The sequence below is a fragment of the Argentina silus genome (genome assembly GCF_951799395.1).
Source record: "Argentina silus genome assembly, chromosome: 9".
Lineage (NCBI taxonomy): Eukaryota > Metazoa > Chordata > Actinopteri > Argentiniformes > Argentinidae > Argentina > Argentina silus.
This window is the reverse complement of record NC_139663.1, coordinates 16162240-16184101: the sequence shown is the minus strand read 5'-3', so window position 1 is coordinate 16184101 and position 21862 is coordinate 16162240. Positions and strand designations below refer to the sequence as shown.

Sequence of the window (21862 nt, the reverse complement as noted above, 5' to 3'; positions counted from 1 at the left end):
ATGTAATGGAAGGCAGAGGATAAAAGTAAGGTTATTATGTTCAGGCTTATTTTAATGTATGCAGGTTGAAGCTAAGACATTGACAGACAGGCAATGCTCTCAGATATTCCGAAAAGAAAATGGATGGACAGGGAGAAAGATTGGTCTAGCTAGTTTGAAGATGGCTGTGAGTTTGAGGGAAGGTTCTTAAAAAAGATGAGCTTTCATGTTGTGGGGTGGAGTGTAGCATGAGAGGGGCTTTTATTCTCTAATCTGAAAGGTTCAATCATGAAGTTGAGATGAAAAAACGACAAAAGGGAATGAGGGAGATGAGGAACTGGAAGGAGGCTGGAAATGATGAGAGGGAAAAGGGCATGAAAGACAGTGAGGTGGGTGGAGGGCTGTGTTTCACAGTATTGGAGAGCTGTTAGAATCAGAGAGAAGAGGGGTCAGGGAAGAGGGTGAAGAGTAGGTAGGCTGGGTCAAATTGTCCAAAGAAACAGGTTAAAGGAGCAGAGAACGCCAATATGAAAAGAGTCTGTAATATTGTGGATGTAGACAGGAGGCCATGTCATTAGTGGTTTTAGGGGATATGAATAAGCTACCGACTGAAGTGATGGTGAATTACCAGGGGGAATAAATTGAACGTTTGAGGTTAGGTCTAAGGAGATGAAGAGGCAGGAGAATGAGATGTGGTCTGAATGGAAAGGAGGTAAAATGACTCATCTATGGCCTGTCTTCGGGAGAGGTACAGTATTCACACAGGTATTCCACACATCACAACATCAAGGAATCAAACACCTCTAGCTCTTTCCAGTTTCAATCTGACAGCCTGCATAGGTCAGTTCACGCTGTCAATCATTGATTTGCAGTTTCCCTTTATGTTCACCTCCCATTCTTGTTCTCATGACTCCTCCTGAGTTCCATTTTTGGTTGCTCAAACACTGTTTGAAAGTGATCAATATTTATCACACACCAAAACCTCCTGAAAAGCCTCTTCTTTTTGTAAGCGAATCAATAACACCCTCCGTTATGCCTGCCTCAGTAATGGCATTTCTATGACCATCCCATCCCCCTTCCTACAACCTTCTTTTCTTCTTCAGCTGAGCCACAGTCAGATACTGTACCTGACTCAATGGGAAAATCAAAGACTGAAGAGGCCCTAAAAGCATTTTCCTCAAGACATTCGTACCGCCTCTGGACCATGCATCCTGCATTTCCATCACAACAGAGCAGAATGATCTAATGAACTGAATGTGAAGGCATCTTTCTACATGATGTACTCTAGTTTACATAGGAAGTTGTTCGATGTACCATTTTCAGTAATGCCTATGACAATAAAAACATGCTTAGTCATCACACACAATCATCAATCTCAGCAGAGAAGAGACTGGGAGTCTCCTAAGTGCTCATTTGCAGGCATTGAATAGGAGAAATCAAACAACGATTTGAGGGACTGATTTGTTTGGAGTCGTGACGCACCTGCGAGCGCATCAAACTGCAGAGTAATTGAAAACCTTGCTATCTCTTAACAGCTCTTGTTGTCTTCCATCTGAAGACTGCTGCTGTCAGTGTGCCTGCACGGGTCAAATGCTGCTCTTTTCTTCCATGTCTCTCTCTCTCTCTCCCTCTAACCAAACATCTTAAGCTCTTTTCATAAGACACATGAAGAGATCATCACGCTTTGCCTACGCATTGGTTTTCTTTTTTAAGATACACTTGAGAGACAATCTAAACTGAATAAAGCAAAGCAGATTTCTCCGACTGTTTACAGAAAGTATAGGTCTGCAGTTATTGTGTTTTGATCATAGACTGGCTGCTTTAAATCTGTGTAAATTATAGAAAATTACATCCCAAAGAGCTGTGAGATTACTTTGAATACAGGTTATATGGAATGAATATTTAATTAATATATACTGTATATATATATATATATGTTTTGTCTTCGAATGCACCCCTATGATTATGATTGCAATGTATTTTTAGGTATTCCTCAAAAGACAGAGTACAGCAACATACTTAAGTAACACGCTCTGAGAGTGCCTCATTTTTCTACCACCATCCGTTTGTCCTTTTTAGGTGTGAGGCAAATCCGTCTACTGGTGTTGTGGGTTATGACTCCTTCAAGATGAATAGCTAGCAGGCATACAGTGACTATGATCTATCTAGTTATTCAATCTCATATCTGCAGTGTCTGCTCTTGTCTCGGGAACCATAAAACGATGTGCTGACCGGAACTCGGGGGAACACAAAGGAGTTGCCTGTTGAGTCAATCACACACCCGTCTAAAGGAGTCTATATACCGCTCCTATACACCCTGTTTAAATTATATAGCTGACACACCAGTGAAGCCTTTCAAACAGTGAAATAGGGAGATGTAAACCCAATTACAAAAGGTCTCCAGCTACTTTCCAGAAACGCTTATCAGAAGTGTATGAGAGATAATGGGTCCTATTACAAACTGGCGGACACCACCTCCTTGCTGACTCCATTAAAAATCTATTATCACTTTGGCAGATTAAACAATCAACGGCAGATATGGAAATTCATCATTCATTTCCAGTTTGCAATATTGGATGACATAAAACCAGGGAGCAGCTCATCGTTCATAAAGGCAATCTGAAGAGAAAGAGTTAAAAAGCAGGGCAAGGAAAGGAGAAACAAATAACAGAGCGCAGTGGGAGAGACAATTTCAAATAATGTCATGCTAATTAAATGTTCACATAACTCTGGCAAAGGCCATTAAAATCAAGGCAATATGGATGTGTCGTTATTGAAATCACATTAGTTTGAAACACATCAAAAAACAAAATGGTGCTAAGTGAAATAATTCAGCCGAAAGCCTGCTGGGTCGTGATCATCAATTTACATCCTTTTCATCAGAATACTTTAATGTAAGACGTTAAAACCCGTTGATTCGCTTATCAACAACAGTAAGCTCCATGTTAATCTATGTTTAGAAACTGCAGTCTAAATGCTATGAAGCTTTGTCTACATAGATAAAAAGCTGCAACATAAAGCAAACATTTACCAGAAGTCAAGGTTAGAACAGTTTCCATCTGACTTTGATTCTAATCAATGCATCATGCATTTCAAGAACAGAGCAAGGCAATGTGACCTTGACAGTTTTACCAACCGACTCTATGGTAATAAAGCAGCCAATATTACACCGCCAGTATTATTGAGTGCAAAAGAGAGACCAGGATAAACAATCCGTCTATTTTAACAAAGTTCTGCTACTTGTGGTGTTATTCACCAGACAGAGCGATTGGGAAAGGCATCCAGTGCAAACATGATGCAACAACAACGCATGGAAGCTGATTCTCTCATTCCTTCAGTCTCAAGGAGGAGGACGCCTGAGAAGGAAGAGGCTGAACTTGAGAAAGAGACAGATCGCCGTTAGAGGGCAAATAAGCCCGTCTGGGAAGTCTTAAAATACCCCTTTAACTAGGGCAGCTAGAGCGTGAAGGCTCGGGGTAGGTTAACACTACCCGTATAGAACAGCCAACCTGTCCACAGACACGGGACCAGCAGTTGCATGACCGTCCAAGACGTCTCAAACCTAGGATCAAACCTCGTGCTCCAACGACCCGGGGAAGTGATCGGTCGCTCGAAGACGTCGTTGCCACCACATACAATGGGGCAACCTGGGGACCGTGTTACACATGAACCACCTTAGACAGAGCAGGCAGCTGCACAGATGAAAGCTGGCACTTCCATTTTACATTCCAGGGCCGCCAACTAAGCAGGTTCTGCAATCAGGCATTTAAGGCAGCCTTATATAGCAGAGCTAGTTAAAGATACATGGGCCCTGCATTCACAGCCATTCGTTTCATTAATGAGGACTAGCGGGGGATTAAGAGATCCCCTGCATATTGTTAAAGTAAATTGGTACCTTTCAATTCACACAATATCACCCAGTCTGTCCACAGAGCACAATGAATTCCAGTAATGAACAGCCCCTATATAGGAGAGTACAGTATAAATTGTAAAGTGTTGTACTCTGCAGTGCGCATTTGTCACCATTAGCCAATATTTGGTGACTGGCACAAGACAAATGTGTCCCCTGGGAACCATGAACGAAGCCTGTTTTAATCTAATGGGAGCCATGATGCCCTCGCCCTGCTCCTGTAGACCCAGGTAATGGCCTGCATTATGCAACAAAATACACTCTGTTGACTTATTTTGCCTCCACATCCAGAAATGTGCCTCTGCTAAATTAGTTTTTGTGGCGAAAGAACAGATAGCTAACCATTAAAATAATCAATCACCAGATTATGCCCTATTTCCAAGATCAATTAGGTGCAGAGAACTCAGTTGGTTGGTGCATGATGATGGCTACACCAAGTGGGTTCAGTTCCATTTTGTGACTTCTTTCTCTATACAATGATAAGATCCATCTTCTCCTTGTAAAAGTCTGGAAACCCCAGTTTTCCCACATTGTTTTTGAAATAAACAGAAAGGTGTATTCATTAAATCCACCAGAACATTATTGGCAAAAATCTGCTCTGTTTCTGATTGCTCTGTTGTCTACTGTGATTGGCTTTAACAAGACATCTGTTCATCCAATTGAAGTGTTTAATAGGTTTGTACTCCCTTCAGTAACCAAACGCTGCCACATCCGTACCTCTTTTCAGTCGATGCAACACAATCAGCCTGAATATCAATGATCATCAATCAGCTCACTCTCGAATCCATTAAGCCCAAATTAATGAGAATATGTTTCATGTAATAAGCTGTTTCTGACTTGAAATGCTCAGTCAGTTCTTCAGCGGTTTGAGATGTTTTTGCTTCTGTGTGATCCCAGACATAGACAAGTTAGAACGTTGCTCACTGAGCATCTGTCTTTTATCATCCATGCTTCCATCTCATTTAGCCTATGTGAACATCCTCTGGTTTCATTAGAATCCAACCAACCATTCCAGACAGGGAACGTTTCAACAGGCTCACACACTGCAGCTCAGGGAACATGCCTCAGGGCTGCTCAGCACACAAGGCAGGGCCAGAAGGATATTACCATGCATATTGAGTGTAAGCTTCAGGTCCACACCAACAAACCCGGTGTAAACCGAACATCTGTCGATTCCAAAAGAGTGAAAACACACAACATACTTCTACACGTTGCTATGGTAACCTCATATGAGGACTGTTAACGATAGCGGTGTTGATATTGTAAAAGCATGTGCTGTTATAGCCTGAGGCCTAACACCTCACTCACACACACTCACACACACTCACACACACACACACACACACACACACACACACACACACACACACACACTCACACATTAATTTTCAGTTAACAACCCTAGGACATTTACATGATGTCCTATGGGTGTCTGATTCACTTTGTTGGTCTTTGGTTTTTGGTCACATTGCATGTGCATCTGAGTGAGATAAAATCCTGGCAGATCAAACTGGTAAAAACAGATAAACTTCCTAAATCAAACAAAAAGTTGAGTTAATAAAAAGAAAAATGATGTGAGTAAAGTCACCGGCTAATCTTAACTGGCTTCATTAATGTCAGTGCTGAAAACTAGGTCATGCAGCAACCAAAGATCATAATAATTTCCTGAGATGAACATAGTCAGTGCAGGGCAATAAAGGGCAATAAGGGCAATAAAGCAGAGACACACCTCCTAGCTCACTCTGAATAATGAGGTCAAGTATTAAATATGCCAGTACTCGCAGTACATTTCATTTCCTTCTTTTCATCTCCTTATCTGGCTTGGGCTCCATTTCCTCATATTGGCAGTTTCTGAATTTTAAAGCCTTTTCTTTGCCAGTGACATTTTGATTGCGTCGCTTGCAACTACCACTGAGTAATGTCATTGTCAAGGCAATATGCCAGACGCCAATGCATCAGAGTTGAGTAATTTGAATCATAATGTTTATAATTGCACATAAATAGCTTTCGTGTGTACAATATCAACACTGCTTTTTGTAATTTGTACATGTACACAGTTTTGATGGTGAATTACATTACCTGATGGGGATTCTAGTTTAGTAAACGTAGTGAATAACTTAGATTCAACAATAATCAACTGAAGTACATAATTCTCACATTTAAGGAGATTTGAGAATCACAACCTTGGGAGAATCTGTGAAAAAGAAATTGAACTGTAGAGTACATTTCTGCTTTTTTTTTAAACAATGGATGTCTTTAGCTGAAATGCATTACTTCTGCCGTCATGAATAACATTGACAACCTCTCCCGGACACATTTATCAACTGAGAGGCTGCACAGATTTCATTAACTCTGCATGCAATATTTAAAAAAAGAAAGAAAAAGGCCAGTCTATAGCCGTTAACGACTTTTGTGGCAAGGCACAAAGATATCATCATGCCCAGATTCATACTTCGTCAGAATGACATGAATAGACACAAGCTAATAAATGTCTGTTTGCTCTGCCAGCACACTTTGGGCATATTCTGGGGCATTTTTACATTTCAATATCAAGCCTTATGCAAGCGTGTGATTACTAAGACTCAATTCAAAGGGAAGACAATCATGTCAAAACCCACCAGAGCATGCAATAGCTGGCATGTGTTGTGATGTGATTGGGATTTATTGGAAACTGTATTGTACAAAGTCCAGCCTTTACTCTGGGATATTTCATCAAGTCATAGCACTCTCCTCTCCTAAGCATCTTCTATAGCTATTTCATTGCAATGTGTGTTCTCATAAACTGTTGTTCTCACTTCAATGAGTTGTGGTTATAACATGCAGTTATGTTGCTTTAACTTTCCATTTACTTGCCTTAAAATCACCACTTTGAGAATCTGAAGAGATAATCAAAGGATGAGACGTTACCCCATTTAGACGTGATTCATTTTGGATCCCTGCAATGTTTTAAAGTTATTTTCTAATTTATGTAATCTTTTAGAATGGTACATATAGATAGTACATTATGTTCCTGCATATTCACAGAACCTTTTCTTGTGAATGTGAAAATTATTAATGTTGGAGATCGAATTAGCAGATACTGTATCGTAAGCCATTCTTATCTAAATCAGGTTTCTTTTTCATTTGATGACGTAGCAGGTGGATGACATGAGTATAAAAACAATTGGTTTGTTGAGGTTTGAGTTGATTAGTGGAGGTTAGGCTTGAGGTGATTAGTGGAGGTTAGGTGTGAGTTGATTAGTGGATAGGAGGGAGCACAGTTGATGACATTGTGTGTGTGTGTGTGTGAAGAATAAATTAGTAAATTGTGGGGTGGGATGATTGGATTGAGTGCAAAAGTATTGTGATTAAGATGCTTTCATCTTCCTCCCTGCTCTCCAACTCTCTTTGTTGTTATTCTTCAGTGAAAAAATAAAGCTTACATGTGTTTGTTTCCCCCCTGCTGTGTTTGAAATACTTTGAAGTAGTCATTGTGAGCCATGCACTACACACAACAGTTAAAGGTGCAATCTGTCTCCCTCTTTATATGATTAAAACAAATGTCATTTTCACAAGACTTCACATGCCTGTTTTAAGCAGGTATCCACAAAGTAAAAACTGTGTAAATACCATCTAAAACAGGGCTGTAAAATAAAGGGTTTACCATAATTTCAAATAACGCCACAGATGATTGAATGCAGTAATATGGGTCGTGAACGAGGAAAGCCTACTGAGACTAAAACATGGGTTCTGGTGGGAAGAAACTCTTTCAATAAACAGCTCTTCCACGTCTCTGTGCATTATTTCACCTGGCTGGCCTCCATACCACTGAGGCAGTGAAAATGTTACGCTTTTATCACCTTGTAGCATTACTGCTGTTTACCTCTTGTACTGTATCAGTCGTAAAAAGATTGTAACGTCATCTCAAATAAACACCTGTGTATCAATGATCTGTACAGTACGATGAGCGTATCATAGTACAACTAAGGTCCTGCTACTGGTACACTGCAGAACAAACACCTCACATGCACCCTAAAAGTGGGTGGAGGACAGAATATTTGATGAATGCCTGTAGCTGGTCTGCAATGGCTTCAATTTCTCCTTTGTTATCACAGTGGGAATATGTAATATGTATTCATAAGGTATCATAATTGAGTGTTGTAACTCTCAGAATGACTGGTACTGTACTTGGTTTCTGGTTCTCAGGTGCCCTCCCATACCACATTCAACATACTTACAACCTCAACACTATCCTGAACGTATAACAAACCCTGTATCTGCTGTAGAGCACAGAGAAGTCTTACATAAGGGAACACACACTGTTCTCTGTGTGTCTTTGGTTGAATTTTCTCCCTCTACACAAAACATTCCTTTTAACACAGTTGATACTTGTTATTTGTAGTGAGACCCCATGTCCTTGACAAAGTGTATTTTCATGCACCTTGCAATCGACCATGCACCAGCATGCCTTCACAAATACCATAGATGGCTGGAGATGCGTTCATGCCCTGAATGACTCAGTTTGGTTTCAATTTCGCACTGAGTGGCTGGTTTCTGAGTGGCTGGTTTCTGAGTGGCTGGTTTCTCAGCCGCTCTCTTGTTCCCCTTACAATCTGCCTTCCTCCATTTTATTCTTAATTTCCTTCGGGGTCCTCTGAAGGATAGATTACAGATGATAAAAGTGTTTTTTTTTTGCATCCAATCTCACCCAACACGATGCCCATGCGCTCTGCCGCGGCTTCGGTAATGAGGTCATTATTATGCATATCTCAGATATTTGGAGGAATGCGGCTTAAAAGCTTACACGTTTTAATTGATTAAGGAATGCAGCAGCCATAGCCTTTTTGCAACACAGATGGCTGTGTTCATGAAGGTCATGATATTTGAACGCCATATTCAAAGCATTCTAATTAAATATCACTATACTCTCTGACTGCTATAAATAAATGAATGTCACGCTGCATTTTCATTCTTGGAAAGCAACAACAAGATGATATTCTATCAACATTGCCTAGAGACATGAACGTAATATGCCGGGAAAAGCAATTCACTCCACACTACCTCTTTGAAAATTTTCCATAACAATGTATTCTGGCAAGACATCAATAATTAATGCATGCCCAAGCCATTTTGGGAGGTAAAGTCTCCTCTTGACAAATGATCTGTGGTAGATTTTTTTTTGTCCTGAAGCCCTGAAAAAAATCTGGCTGAGGCAGAAAGCTGCTCAATCTTGATTTAATGTAGAGTCGTCTGTCACTGTTCTCCCACTCCGAGAGGGGACTTGACTGTTCAATCTTCTGTATTAACACATCTTTTTAATACCCCCTTGTTAGGTTGTCTTAATTACACCAATTATGTGGCTCATAATGTTGTTAAGCTCTGCTTGTCTTGTTATCATGGTGTGATCCCGATTATCCAGGTTCCTCTGGCTCATACTGTTTGACGGGTTTAAACTCGTACCCTTCATTGTGCTGTTGCCCCTCTCCTGAATGTCTCCTAGATTGAACACGCCTTTCACTACAGACCAAATGAATGATGGACACTCTACTCTGACACCATGCTCTAACCGTTGCAATGGTTTATACCTCTACAGCCAGACAGCCTGCTGGCACTAATAAACCCCAGCCATCCACCTCAAGGCAGAGTCTATTCTGTGCTGCTGCTGCTGCTGCCACTGCTGTGTTACATGGTGCAATGTGACCTGGATGTGAGTTTGAGAGCACTTATCCAATGTGGGGCAGCACAGATTGCATTGTATCCATGGGGCTAGAGACTGCATAGCTGGGAACCATTGGAGGGACAAAAACTGCTTAAAGCAATGCACTGCAGTGATGGCCTACTCTCTGCACTGCATGTACTGTATCTGCAGTCTGTCTCCAGCCTCTACCCATCCCTTCTGTCTATGGTGGGCCGCCAATGGAAATATACAGTATTTCCCAATAAAAGTGTAACAGCACCCTACAAACATTTATCAGTGTGTCCAGAAGCATGCTTTATTGTAATTGATTTCTTGAGTCCACTGATAAAATTCTATCATATCCAAACATACGCCGTTAACGGACCACTATCGTACAAGCGTACAAGCAGGCTGTGTTCATAACCTTGCTTTCTGTGTATTTATTCATTTACTGCTACAAGGTCTGTACCTATAGCAATCATCCACTTATTTGTGAGAGTGTCATTAAAAGAATACAAGCTTGGTGCTTGAAAGATATATCCGATTTGTCCAGCATTAAGGATTTGTGAAAGGCACTGCTTTCTCAAGGTAAACAATCCCTGACAAGAACTGACAGAACAAAACGCTTGTCGGCTGCAATGTCACCCAAGTCAACTCTCGCAGTAATCCAGCCATGTCCGGAGACATCTTGTCGAGGAAACTGACCAGCGATGCAGTGTCCCTGAGCTCTGCTGTTCCTTTGTCATGGGCTAATGTAAGCATAAACACACACACACACACACACACACACACACACACACACACACACACACACACACACACACACGCATGCACACACGCACACACACAAACACACAAACACACAAACACACACACACCTCCCTCCTCAGGGTAGATACTGGTCCCTACCCCTCGGATCACAAGTTCAATTAATTTCACAGTTGGCGGCACCCACAGTCATTTTTCCCAGTCTGTTGTCTGAGGCTTGAGAGAAATAGGAAGAATATGAAGTGCCCGGAGCAGAAGTTCTCAGCCTCCACCCCTCCACCCATGAAGGCTCCACTCGCCCCGGGCCAGATCTGGTCTGATAGGGCCGCTGTGCTGTACTGCTTGCCTGCATATTACAGGACACATCCAGACATGGGAAAGGATAAGGATGGGAGATGAGAGCGCTACATGCATCATTACTGCCCCATAAAGGCACCTGGTTCTTTATCTCTCCACCCCAAAAGATTTTGGGTCATGTCTCTGCTTACAGTATATGTCGCATTATAATCAAACAAATCTCACCAAAAGTCTAATTCAACTGATATAATTCCAAGCCAATATTGCCAGTAAAATAGCAGTCTGGTGTTCTGACTGTCAAAAGATATATAATCTAATATAATCTACATAATATATCTAAAATGATTTGTAGCTGAAGAGAAAACATTTTTCAGTAATAAACTTTAGGAGAGTATACTTTTTAAGTATACTTTTTAACCGTTTTAACCGACGAGAATATCTAAAGAGAATTCAAAGAGCCGCTGTGTGTGATTTTATGTTAGAAAACTGCTTTCCTGGTGGGCGGTTTATGCACTTCAGAAATATGTGCACAGCAATTATTTGCTTGAAGAAAAATAGCTGCTATTACCCGATATGGCCTTCAAAGCCACTGCTCTTCCTGTCCAGATTCATGGGCCCGTACTCTTGCCGATATCACACAGCAACATGAGCCTCAGCTCATGATGAATAGGGACAAAATGGGGAGAAATTAGCATGAAAGTCTCCTTGCATTCTTGCTGGCACCCAACCGGTGTCTACTCTTAATGAGCTGTAATAAAAAGTGGCCACACAGCACGAGGAAATGGCCCTGATTGATGTGTCACATTACGGGGGATTGCACCCTTGGAACTCCAAAACCCTAGCCTTCTGCCTGCTTCTTCTGTTCTCTTCCTCTGTCTTTCTTCCTCTATGTATGTATGTCTGTATCTCTCTCTCTCCCTCTCTCTTTCTCTCCCTCTCTCTTTCTCTGCCTCTCCCTCGGTCTCTCTCGTACCCCCCTCTCTCTCTCTCTCTCTCTCTCTCTCTCTTTCCCTCTCTCTGTCTCTCTCCCTCTCTCTTTCTCTCCCTCTCCCTCGGTCTCTCTCGTACCCCTCTCTCTCTCTCCCTCTCTCTTTCTCTCCCTCTCCCTTGGTCTCTCTCGTACCCCCCCCCCTCTCTCTCTCTCCCTCTCTCTTTCTCTCCCTCTCCCTCGGTCTCTCTCGTACCCCTCTCTCTCTCTCCCTCTCTCTTTCTCTCCCTCTCCCTTGGTCTCTCTTGTACCCCCCTCTCTCTCTCTCTCTCTCTCTCTCTCTCTCTCCCCCTCTCTCTCTCTCTCTCTCTCTCTCTCTCTCTCTCTCTCTCTGGCGGGGTTGTTGCTGGTTCCTCTTTTCCTGGACAACACACTGGGCTGATAACAGACCTGTCATCCCTGTCCACTCTCGGCTCTCACACCTCTGTCTTATTTAAAAGCACAGCTCTGTAGTCAGCCTGCATTCCTTGACCGTACATCCCTCCTCCTCTGCCCTATGCTGCGGATATTGAAATGTTCCTGTGAAATGGCTCCCTACGTTCACCTTTAATGTGAAAAAAAGAGGAATGGATGTGGCCATTGTTCCAGTCAGCAGAAAAATGATGGCCCAAATCTGGCTTATGTCTGTTTTCTACTGGCATCTGGATGTCACCCAGGTGCAACTTGGTTCCCCGGGCCAGAAGTGGACCGGAACTGGCAGCCATTCCTGAGCATTATCTTTGCCATGAAAAGTCCAGACATTGACCAGCATGTGAATGTGGCCCAGGTCCCAACCACTCTGAGACCAAAGATGGCCCAGTAGCTACAGGAACGTATCAGGGCCACATTCCTCATACCAGAGCTGGCCCACAGCAAATTGTCAACTCTCAGCCAGGGCTGGCCCACATTTGGATCAGGTCTGGCCCATGTAATACTTGCTGTTTCTGGCACTCCATATGTGCCACAACGAGAACAGATCTGGCCCACAATTGTCTGCTTACTGGGGTGTATAGAATGCCTCCCTACGTTTGTGTTACAGATCTGGGGGAAAGTGAGCATGCTGTGCTTTCCTGAATAAGCAACAGTCACAGGCGATTGTTACGGTGGAGCGTAGGCCTCTCCCCATTCGCTAGAAATCTACTCAAAGGCGTCGCCTAGTGAAGCAGCCAGAGGAGAGTGCGTGATGAGGACTCCGGTGGTGTCATCAGCATATGGATTAGCCGCAATTGTGATTTCTGACGCCATTCTGCAGAGCTGCAATTACCAGCCATTTGTGCCCAGAATGAGAGGAGATAGAGGAGGCAAGGTTTTATGTGTAAACCAAAAACACATCTCCACTGATGTGTGTGCACTGCAGTTTTCTGTCTCTCTCTCCCTGATGAGCTGATTGTGGCGTTACTTTGTGTGTGTGTGTGTGTGTGTGTGTGTGTGTGTGTGTGTGTGTGCGTGTGTGTGTGTGTTTGTGTGGGTTTCTGATTATATACCTTTACAAAATTGAAGCTTACACCATTTGCTTTCCACAGTAGGACATTGTCCCTCCCTGTACGCATCACAGTCAACAAAACCCCAAACACACAGCCTCTCCTGGCTATGCTGCAGCTTCTTGGCCTTTGGGTGTCAGATATCGTTTCTATCTTTCAGCCCTTTGTTCCATTTGTGTCAGCTTCGGTTGAACTTTGAATGAGATATCCCTTCAACGTGAGGGCAGGTACTGACTTTACAAAACAACAACCTGTAAAGCCTAGCATGGAATGGGAAACAGAGCAGAGGTGCGCCATGCATTCAGTATCAGCTCTTGCCTGTTAAGTATTCTGAGGGCTGCGGTCACCGCTCCCCATTCATGTCGCCTCTTTCCTAGCATGCTGACAGATGCAATTGCATGTCCAGCACTGCCCTGTCCTTGCCCTCCCTTCACAACAGATATTGACAGGTGGAGCGCAGATAATGCTAATCTACATACTAACAGGTTTGCATGTGTAATGAAGTGCTTTTTCATCATTATTGCATTAAATTCACAACTGTGTTGGGTCGGTAACATTTATAACATGGTAATAACATTTCACGGTAGCATTCCCATGCCCTTTATTTGAAATGCTCTTATCGTCAACCTCTCTCTCATGTTTAGTTCCTCCTGCTATAGCTGGACAGGTGAACCATTGCCAGTGGCTTTCTCTCTCTCTCACACTGTCTTTATGTGTAGTTTACGGCACAACCAAGCTGAATGCTTGGTCTCTTCAAATCTGTACTCTTGCTGTACTGTCTATTTCATTGTTTATATAGAAAAAAAAGTGTTTTAGGACATTCCCATCCAAATGCCCAGTTCATGAGTAATGGATGGGTCTTATTAATGACCTTATGGGGCATGCAGAAGTGATGTGGTGAGAGAGAGTAATATACTGTATCCTTCCTTAATAATAACAGAGTGCATGTCCATATACTGTACACTAATAACATGTGAATGAATTACTTTAAAAAACCCTAATTTGACATTGTCTTAATGTGTTTACTAGATGTATAGAGCTAATGTATGTATTGCACAGCTGAGAATCTACAGAAATACACAATATATAAACATCTGAGGAGAATACAACAGAATAGTATGAATGTCCGTTCAGAATTCAAGTGAGCATTTGAAGTGAGGCAGTGCAATATATGCAGCAATATCTGATATGGAGATTAAGAAAGGGAATCACATTTCCAATTTGAGATAACGCCACATTGGGATAAGTAAGCAATGCATTAATGCATGCCCATCCCATCTCTCCCTCATAGATAATGAAGGCCAGAATACTATCAACATTCAGATGGTGTCTAAAGCCACATGTAATCAGAAACACACACACACACACACACGCACACGCACACGCACACACACACACACACACACACACACACACATGGAGGCAGGCAGGCACACACACACACGCAGCTCACACTCAATGCTGATCTATGACCAGCTCTTCAGATGTGTTTCCGTTGAACAAACACACATAACAGCAGAGCATGCGTGAAGAGAGCCTAGATCAGTGGGGGTGTTGTTGTGAGGGGAGCCTAGATCAGTAGGGGTGTTGTTGTGAGGGGAACATTGATAAGTAGGGGTGTTGTGAGGGTATCTGTTTGTTTATCAGGAGCGGCCAGAGAGAGAATGAGGGGAGCAAGGCTCAGTAGGGGTGTTGCGAAGTGCAGGTATCTGTCTGCGTGGCAGGAGCGACCAGAGAGAACTGAACCCTGACAGCCACCCACGGCCGTGCGAAGGCCCTGTGAGATTGAAGGAGCGTAAGATTCATGTTGCTGGCATAATCACTTCCATTAGTCTGCTGCTGTAATAGACAGGCTGAACAAGGATCAGAATCAATTCAATTGTGCATTTGGCTGTCGCAGATTCATACGCCAGAGAGGACAGGTTGCCCGCTGCTGCAAGCCATGTTCAACAAGAAAGCAAATGAAATTGCCGCTTGTGCAAACGTTGCTGTCGCTTAGAGAAGAGAAAAAGCAAGCGAGAGGCCAATCAGAGTTGTCTCACTCGATAGCTTAAACACGTGTGTACGCTTCCGTATTGTAATAATCTGTTTTAATATTTTACTTGAAGGAATCAACGATTCATCTTCCCCATGTTGAATACAATCATTGAGAGTAAATAAATGGTGTCTGTCTGAAGTTAATCAAAAAGACCCCAGTTCCACAATGTCTGCTTGTGACATCTCTGTGGTCTGCTATTCCCTAGATGCACCCGAATGTGCAAGACATGTTTTTATTAACAAGAATCACTTAAGCAGGAGCATTTCTGTAATGCCTCTACTGTAGAAAAAAAAAAGGTTTGTCTCCCCTTTCAAAAGACAGACCACAAACAGAATATTCTATCCTCCACTTTCACCATGAATAAAGCCTTCAGAATCTCTTTCTAGGTGACAGAAAAGAACGAGTCAGAGACGCGTGAGGGTAACAAATTCCGTGCCTCAGGATTCCATGCTCTGGTCACAATGCCCACCCTTTTGGCTTACAGCCTGTCTTGGAGCTCAGTTCTGTCTATTAGGATTTATCTGGCGCGGCGTGACATGCCTCCCCATCACACAGATTGAGGGCACAGTGAAGTGTTCAGGAGGGGCGATGGAGGCTCACACTGCTGGGAGGGAGGTCAGGCCGCAGGGGTCAGGCTTTTAACGCTCCCTCAGCCCGGCCCTCCGGTGGCTGCTTCGGCTGGTCTTAGAGCTCCAAGACTTAATTGTATTGGGCTCAATACCTCTTTTCACCTCCACACTGGGCTGCACCTTTGTGTTTCTACCTCTGAGTGCTTCTTCTCACTGTGCTTTAGGCTACTGGTATACACTGCCTCCCTCCTTAAGTACCCCTGTTCCTCTTACCCTCGTTCAGGGGCAGTTTGCTGTAGCCATACCCCTCACTCCCGCCTTGCTGGGATACCACTCTGCAGCTGCTATGTGTATCATTAGGCCTCAGACATAGAGAGGGCTAAATAATGGAGGTAATCGTGCAAGTGACACCTGCTTGGTTTACTTTAACTCCCCTCCAAACGTGTGGCGGTGCAGCCCGAGGGACTACGGAGCAGGGGGGCGGGAGTGCTGCAGCAACGGCAGCGCAACGCGTCCCTATGAGACAAGGTCACCTTAAGTGGATTGGGATGAGGAGAAACCAATTCCCCTCAGGACAAAAATCAGGGAGCGACTCATGAAAAAGTAATTAACCAGGATGCACATCAGTGGATGCCACAGGCAGAGGGTGGGAAAGAGAAAGACAGATAACCCGTAGGACAAGGGGAATGTTTGTTCACGAGATGTCTGGGAGACGTTAGCGGGCGAACTAACACACAAAGGAGAATTTGTTTGATCCTCAGACACACTTGGCTCCCTCTGCAGAAAAAGGCCTGGGGTTCAGGGTTTGGACACGAGGGGATGAAATTATATTTGCTATAATATTATGAAACTTTCGACACACATTAGTCTATACCCACTGGCACAGGCTCAGACACGCTCCAATATCATAGTCAGTTAGGATACAAATTATTAGGATATGTTTAATTTCTACCATAGCTCAGGGAAGCTTTGCATTTTCATCACCAATTAGTCAACTGAAAGGTTCCAGGACAAAACTTGTCAAACTATGATTTATGGGTATAGCTTCCTGAATAAATCAAATCAGTCAAATATCAGGGATAGTCAGATAGAGATATTACTGTCACACTGAGATTCTCTAGAAATGGACAAACAACCTTGCCATGACCTCCAAATCAAGCGAGAGAGAACCTGACTATCTTCAAACTCCTCCAAGTCTAGGTAAATCAGCCGGCATATAAAGTATATCTTAACCAACGACAAAAACACTCCTGATCAATGCAATGTTTGTCAAACAGATGAATGAAAGTGATTCTCCAGAAGCATTTACTGTGTGGCAGCTGCTTGGCCATCTGTCAAATAAATCTGTAGCGTCCAACTGTCGGTAAACCGCCTCGTCGGCTCACCCTATCCATCACTGGAGGAGGTAGATGGCAGACAGGACCTTTCCACAGCAGCACTCTTGGCCGTCTCTCAACCAACACACTGATATCATACTGCATAAATCACAATCATAAGCCTCTGGCCCAGGCCTCCAAAAAGCCACTTTACCAGACACCTATTTTACAAGGATTAGCGACGTTAGCATGCAGCCCGATAGTGTCTGTGTTTATACGTATGAGAAAAGCATATGCTACAGTATGGTGTAATGTCACTGATGTATGAATATTAATGCAAACATCGCCTGGGGCTTTGTTTACATTAGCTGCCTGTTACCCTTTGACGCATTTTCAAATCTGTACAACTATTTGTACTGTTCGTTCTTCTCACTGCTTTCGCCCCCATGGAGAATTAAACATTTTGCTCAATGAAGTCTGAGATAATTTCTATTGCAGTTGTTTGTCTTTTAAAGTGGTGTTTTTTTCAGTTGTTAAACCATCTTGAGAGTCAAAAATCCCTCATGAGACGACCCATTTACAGTATAACCATTGGCTAAATCGTTCTTCTTTTACACATTTAGAGATTCTAAGTGAATGACAATGAAAATGAAAATCCAGAATATCATTATGAACATGCAAAATTCTACAAAAGCATGAGGGGATTCAGGTGAGATACTGAACTGTATGTGTGGCACAGTGTACTGTATCGTAACAAGGTTCAGCTGTGTTATCTAGGGACACTGTACGTTCCATGTCTGTCAGTCAGGTGGTCCTGATTGAGGTACAGGAGCAGAGTGCTATTGACAACCATTGTTAGACTGACATGTGATTGAGGTTGACAAGCCCTGTGCTTTGAAATGACAGCTACTAGCATACGGCAGCTGTAGCATTGGCCTAAAAGAGAAGGGAGTAGGTGTGCTTGTTCAAATCCCAGTTGACACATGTTGCTCCGAGTAAACATTCTGAGCCAGAATAGCTTAAACGAAGATAATCGCTAAATCCGATGAAATAGGGCAACTATTTTGACACATTTGCCAGGAAAAAGTTTTTTATCAGAAATGTATGATTATTTCCTTTTTAACAGAACAGTTAATCACTTACCTTGCAGACACCTAAAATGGACAAGAAGTGTTATGCATGTATGAGATTGCAGACAAAGTCACAACATCACACTGTATCTCTCCAGTCAGACCCACACTGTTGATCATGATAGCGCCCATGTGAATGTCTGTCACTCGTCCCTGTCTGACTTAGTCATCTAAATCAACCATGACTGCTTCATACTCAGAGAACAGACCAGCACCGACATCCAAACCTGCTTTCAAGCCCTCTCGCTTTTGTTTCTCTACTTACTGTATCTGGTAAAACCAAACATCATCAGCCATGCTTATTAAAAGCTGAACTTGCAGGATTATAGAAGTAGGAGGCCTTGCACTGAGCATCCTGAAGAGCTGGTGCGATTAACAGCCAACCCCTACTCCATGGGACTAAGGTCTGGGAGTGTGAAATAGGGAGAGAGGTGTGTTATCTGGCGAGAGCAGAAAGGAGGTGTGTGTGGCTGTTCTCCTGCAGGAGGCAGACAGTGAGGGTACGTACTGTAGGAGATAGGAAGGTCCACATCTCCCTGCCAGGACAGCTGCCCTAAATCGTCTACTGAGTGCTGCGCTGTAAAGACACAAGAACAGCCACTTATTCACTACTTAGCTTTATAACAACTCAATTACCTATCTATTACCATCTATATCATTACATATAGAACTTTTCAACATATTAATTCCGGAGATGTGTCTAAGCATGTATCTAAAACAACAGTGTACTTATTGTGGTTATTGCAGCATGTGAGAGGAATCTGCTGGTGTAAAACATTCGCGGTGCATCCTGTCTGTCAGTTCGTTTGACTCCATTATTCTCCCTCATTTCAAATACACAGTCCTGTCCACAGTGATCTGGCACAAAGAAGACGAGGACGTGACAGAACAGCATGCAAGGCTGACGGCGCTGTGTATAATGTGAGCCACACATGGCCATTGTTTAGAGCCATTGTTTAAAGTGAGTCAGGGGAGAGAAAAGAAATAAGGAAACAATAAGGACAACATACTTGCATTCACAATCGAACAATGCTGTATACTCATGGAGGCTTCTTCTCCATTCATGTAGCCTTTTGAGATATAATTATTGTTCAGCTAATTACTTTAAGCCCATTTCCCAAGTTGCCTGACAGCTTGGAAGTGAGGAAGTTTACGAAGCACTGGAAATATCTCCAAGTTTCCCCCCTGATCCACTTAAACAGTTTGACTCTTCTTCCAAAAGGGAGTTAACAAATGTGTGGAGGTGGGGGATGCAGGAGAAATGAGATGAGAGTGAGATTAGCTAAATGTTTTAAAAAATTACCCCAGGGTTATCAGACAGACAGACAGACAAACAGACAGACAGACGGACAGATGGACGGACAGACGGACCGATGGATGGACGGACAGACAGACAGACAATGGGTGTGGACGATACCTTTGAGGTGCCCCCGTCCTAGTGTCACAAACCCAGACGAGATGTAGTTGTGCATATCCTGCTGGCCTCCACTGCGGAAGTTCTCTTTCCCATAGTGCCCTGTGTGAGGAATGCAGAATCAATGTGACTAAGACCATTTATCTGACCAAGATGCTTCATGGAGCATGTTCATCACACACTCACACGCACACACACACACACACACACACACACACACAGAAACAAAAATACAGAATCACAAACAATTATGTACAAATATCCATGTGTGAAGCAAACCGATCCAATGCAATAACCTGCATTAGCCTCATTCTTCCATTTAATGAATAGCTGTGTTCACAGGAGATTGGCTTTTATTGTGTCTGAGTTCAGTTCGCCCATTATCCTGACAGATACTGAAGAGACTCTGTATTTCAGTCCCTCTTTGGCTCCTCCACCTCGTAAAGGAGCGGTGACATTGAGGGCAAGGAAGGTCTCACATTAACAATTTATACCACCAGATGTACACTCAGGATCATCAGACCACCTCAAAGGTCACACTCACAGAGCCATGACCACTAGCCCAGGGAGCTAGTGAAGACTTTAACGCTTAACGCTTTCCCCAAATTGAACAGAGATGCCCATTCAGGTCAAAAGCCTTGGCCTTTCACCATGGCAAGTCAAATTTCCAAAAATAATTAGAAGGCGATATGTCTGTAAGGACTGGGCTCTTGACCCTGAAGGTCAATGATAGCCTCTAATGCCCTCAGCTGTATTTTTAAAACACATTAATTCTGTTCCCATCATTATGCAATGGAATTCTTTGACCCTTCTTATGTACAGTTCCTTCGGAAAGTATTCAGACCCCTTCACTTTTTCCGCATTTTGTTGTGTTATAGATTCAATTTAAAATGGATTAAATTAAAAGAATTAGCCATCAATCCACACACAATACCCCAGAATGACAAAGTGAAAAGACGTTTCCAGATGTTGGAAACATTCCTTTTCAGATTCTGGTCCATGATGACATGATTGCCTCACGCAATTCCTGCAGATTTTGTTCTACCACATCCCTAAGGTATTCTATCGGATTCAGATCCGGTGACTGGGAAGGCCACTGAAGAACACTGAACTCATTGTCATGTTCATGGAACCAGTTTGAGACGACTTTAGCTTTGTGACATGGTGCATTATCATGCTGGAAGTAGCCATTAGAAGATGGGTAAATTGTGGCCATGAAGGGATGCACATGGTCAGCAACAATACTCAAATAGACTGTGGCATTCAAGCAATCATTGATTGGTATTAAGGGGCCCAAAGTGTGCCAAGAAAACATTCCCCACACCATTACACCACCTCCACCATGAGAAGGTGTACAAGTGTTCCTAATAAAGTATACCACCTCCACCATGAGAAGGTATACAGGTGTTCCACCACCTCCACCATGAGAAGGTATACAGGTGTTCCACCACCTCCACCATGAGAAGGTATACAGGTGTTCCTAATAAAGTGTTCGGTTAGTGTATGTGCCCTTTTATTCTCCATACTGTCTAGATTATAGAGTCCTGGGTTGCCTTGCAGCACCACATATCGTTCTGGCTTGACTTGGTGTTAAAGATCACCAGGTACCATAATTTGTTCCAAGGTGCTGTTCTGTCTGGCTGAAACCAATCCTGTAATGGAGAGTGCAGAGGTGTACAATGGAGCGAGCAGAAGTGCCTGCCAGCACTTTGACAACCTCCATTTGTCCTGCCAATCAACCACCAACATGTGTGGCACAAAAAGAGGCAGGTAACTTAGAGAAGGGGAGTGTGCATCATTGAAGGCTTGCATTGAAGGAAGAGGAGAAATTTGATGACAGCCTGTCTTAGTCTTAGTATGGGCTATGGAGTTACCCCCCCCCCCCCCCGTCTCTCTCTGTCTCTCTCCCTCTCTCCCTTTCTCTATTTCTCTTTCTGTTAGTCCCAGTCTGCATTGTCTGGCAAATAGTTAAACAGCCTCATCTTGAAGGAGCCACTTCAAAGTCAATACCGTCATTCAGACCTTTGAGCCGTGGAGGCAGAGATCGAACGACATTTCAAATGACCATAATGAAAGAGAACACCTGGGACCATTACCCCTGGTCTTCATTACATTGAGGTTTTATACAGGCCAGAGCTATGTTCATCTGCTAGAAAATGTGTCTACATGAGGTCTGCTGGTTTAGCGATAATACAAAATTGAAAATACGACAACATAGTACTGTATCTGTGCCAGTGTTGAATAAGCTGCGATGATTATCATCAGTTCCATAACCTTGGTCTATTCCAAGGACAGTGCCTAAGGGTTGAATGTAGTTACTTTAAGACTTTTAATGTG

At 43.1% G+C, this 21862-nt stretch overlaps 1 protein-coding gene across 1 annotated transcript in view; it reads right to left on the bottom strand.

The window, feature by feature from the left end:
- Window positions 1-21862, bottom strand: part of LOC310809594 (shisa family member 6) — a gene marked incomplete at both ends in the record, with an annotated part of 42760 nt that overhangs the window by 14036 nt on the left and 6862 nt on the right. The window contains 2 exons of the mRNA XM_083676944.1: window positions 18620-18688; window positions 19529-19627. Coding sequence (XP_083533070.1) covers window positions 18620-18688; window positions 19529-19627 — 168 coding nt within the window. The remainder of the gene's footprint in view (window positions 1-18619; window positions 18689-19528; window positions 19628-21862) is intronic.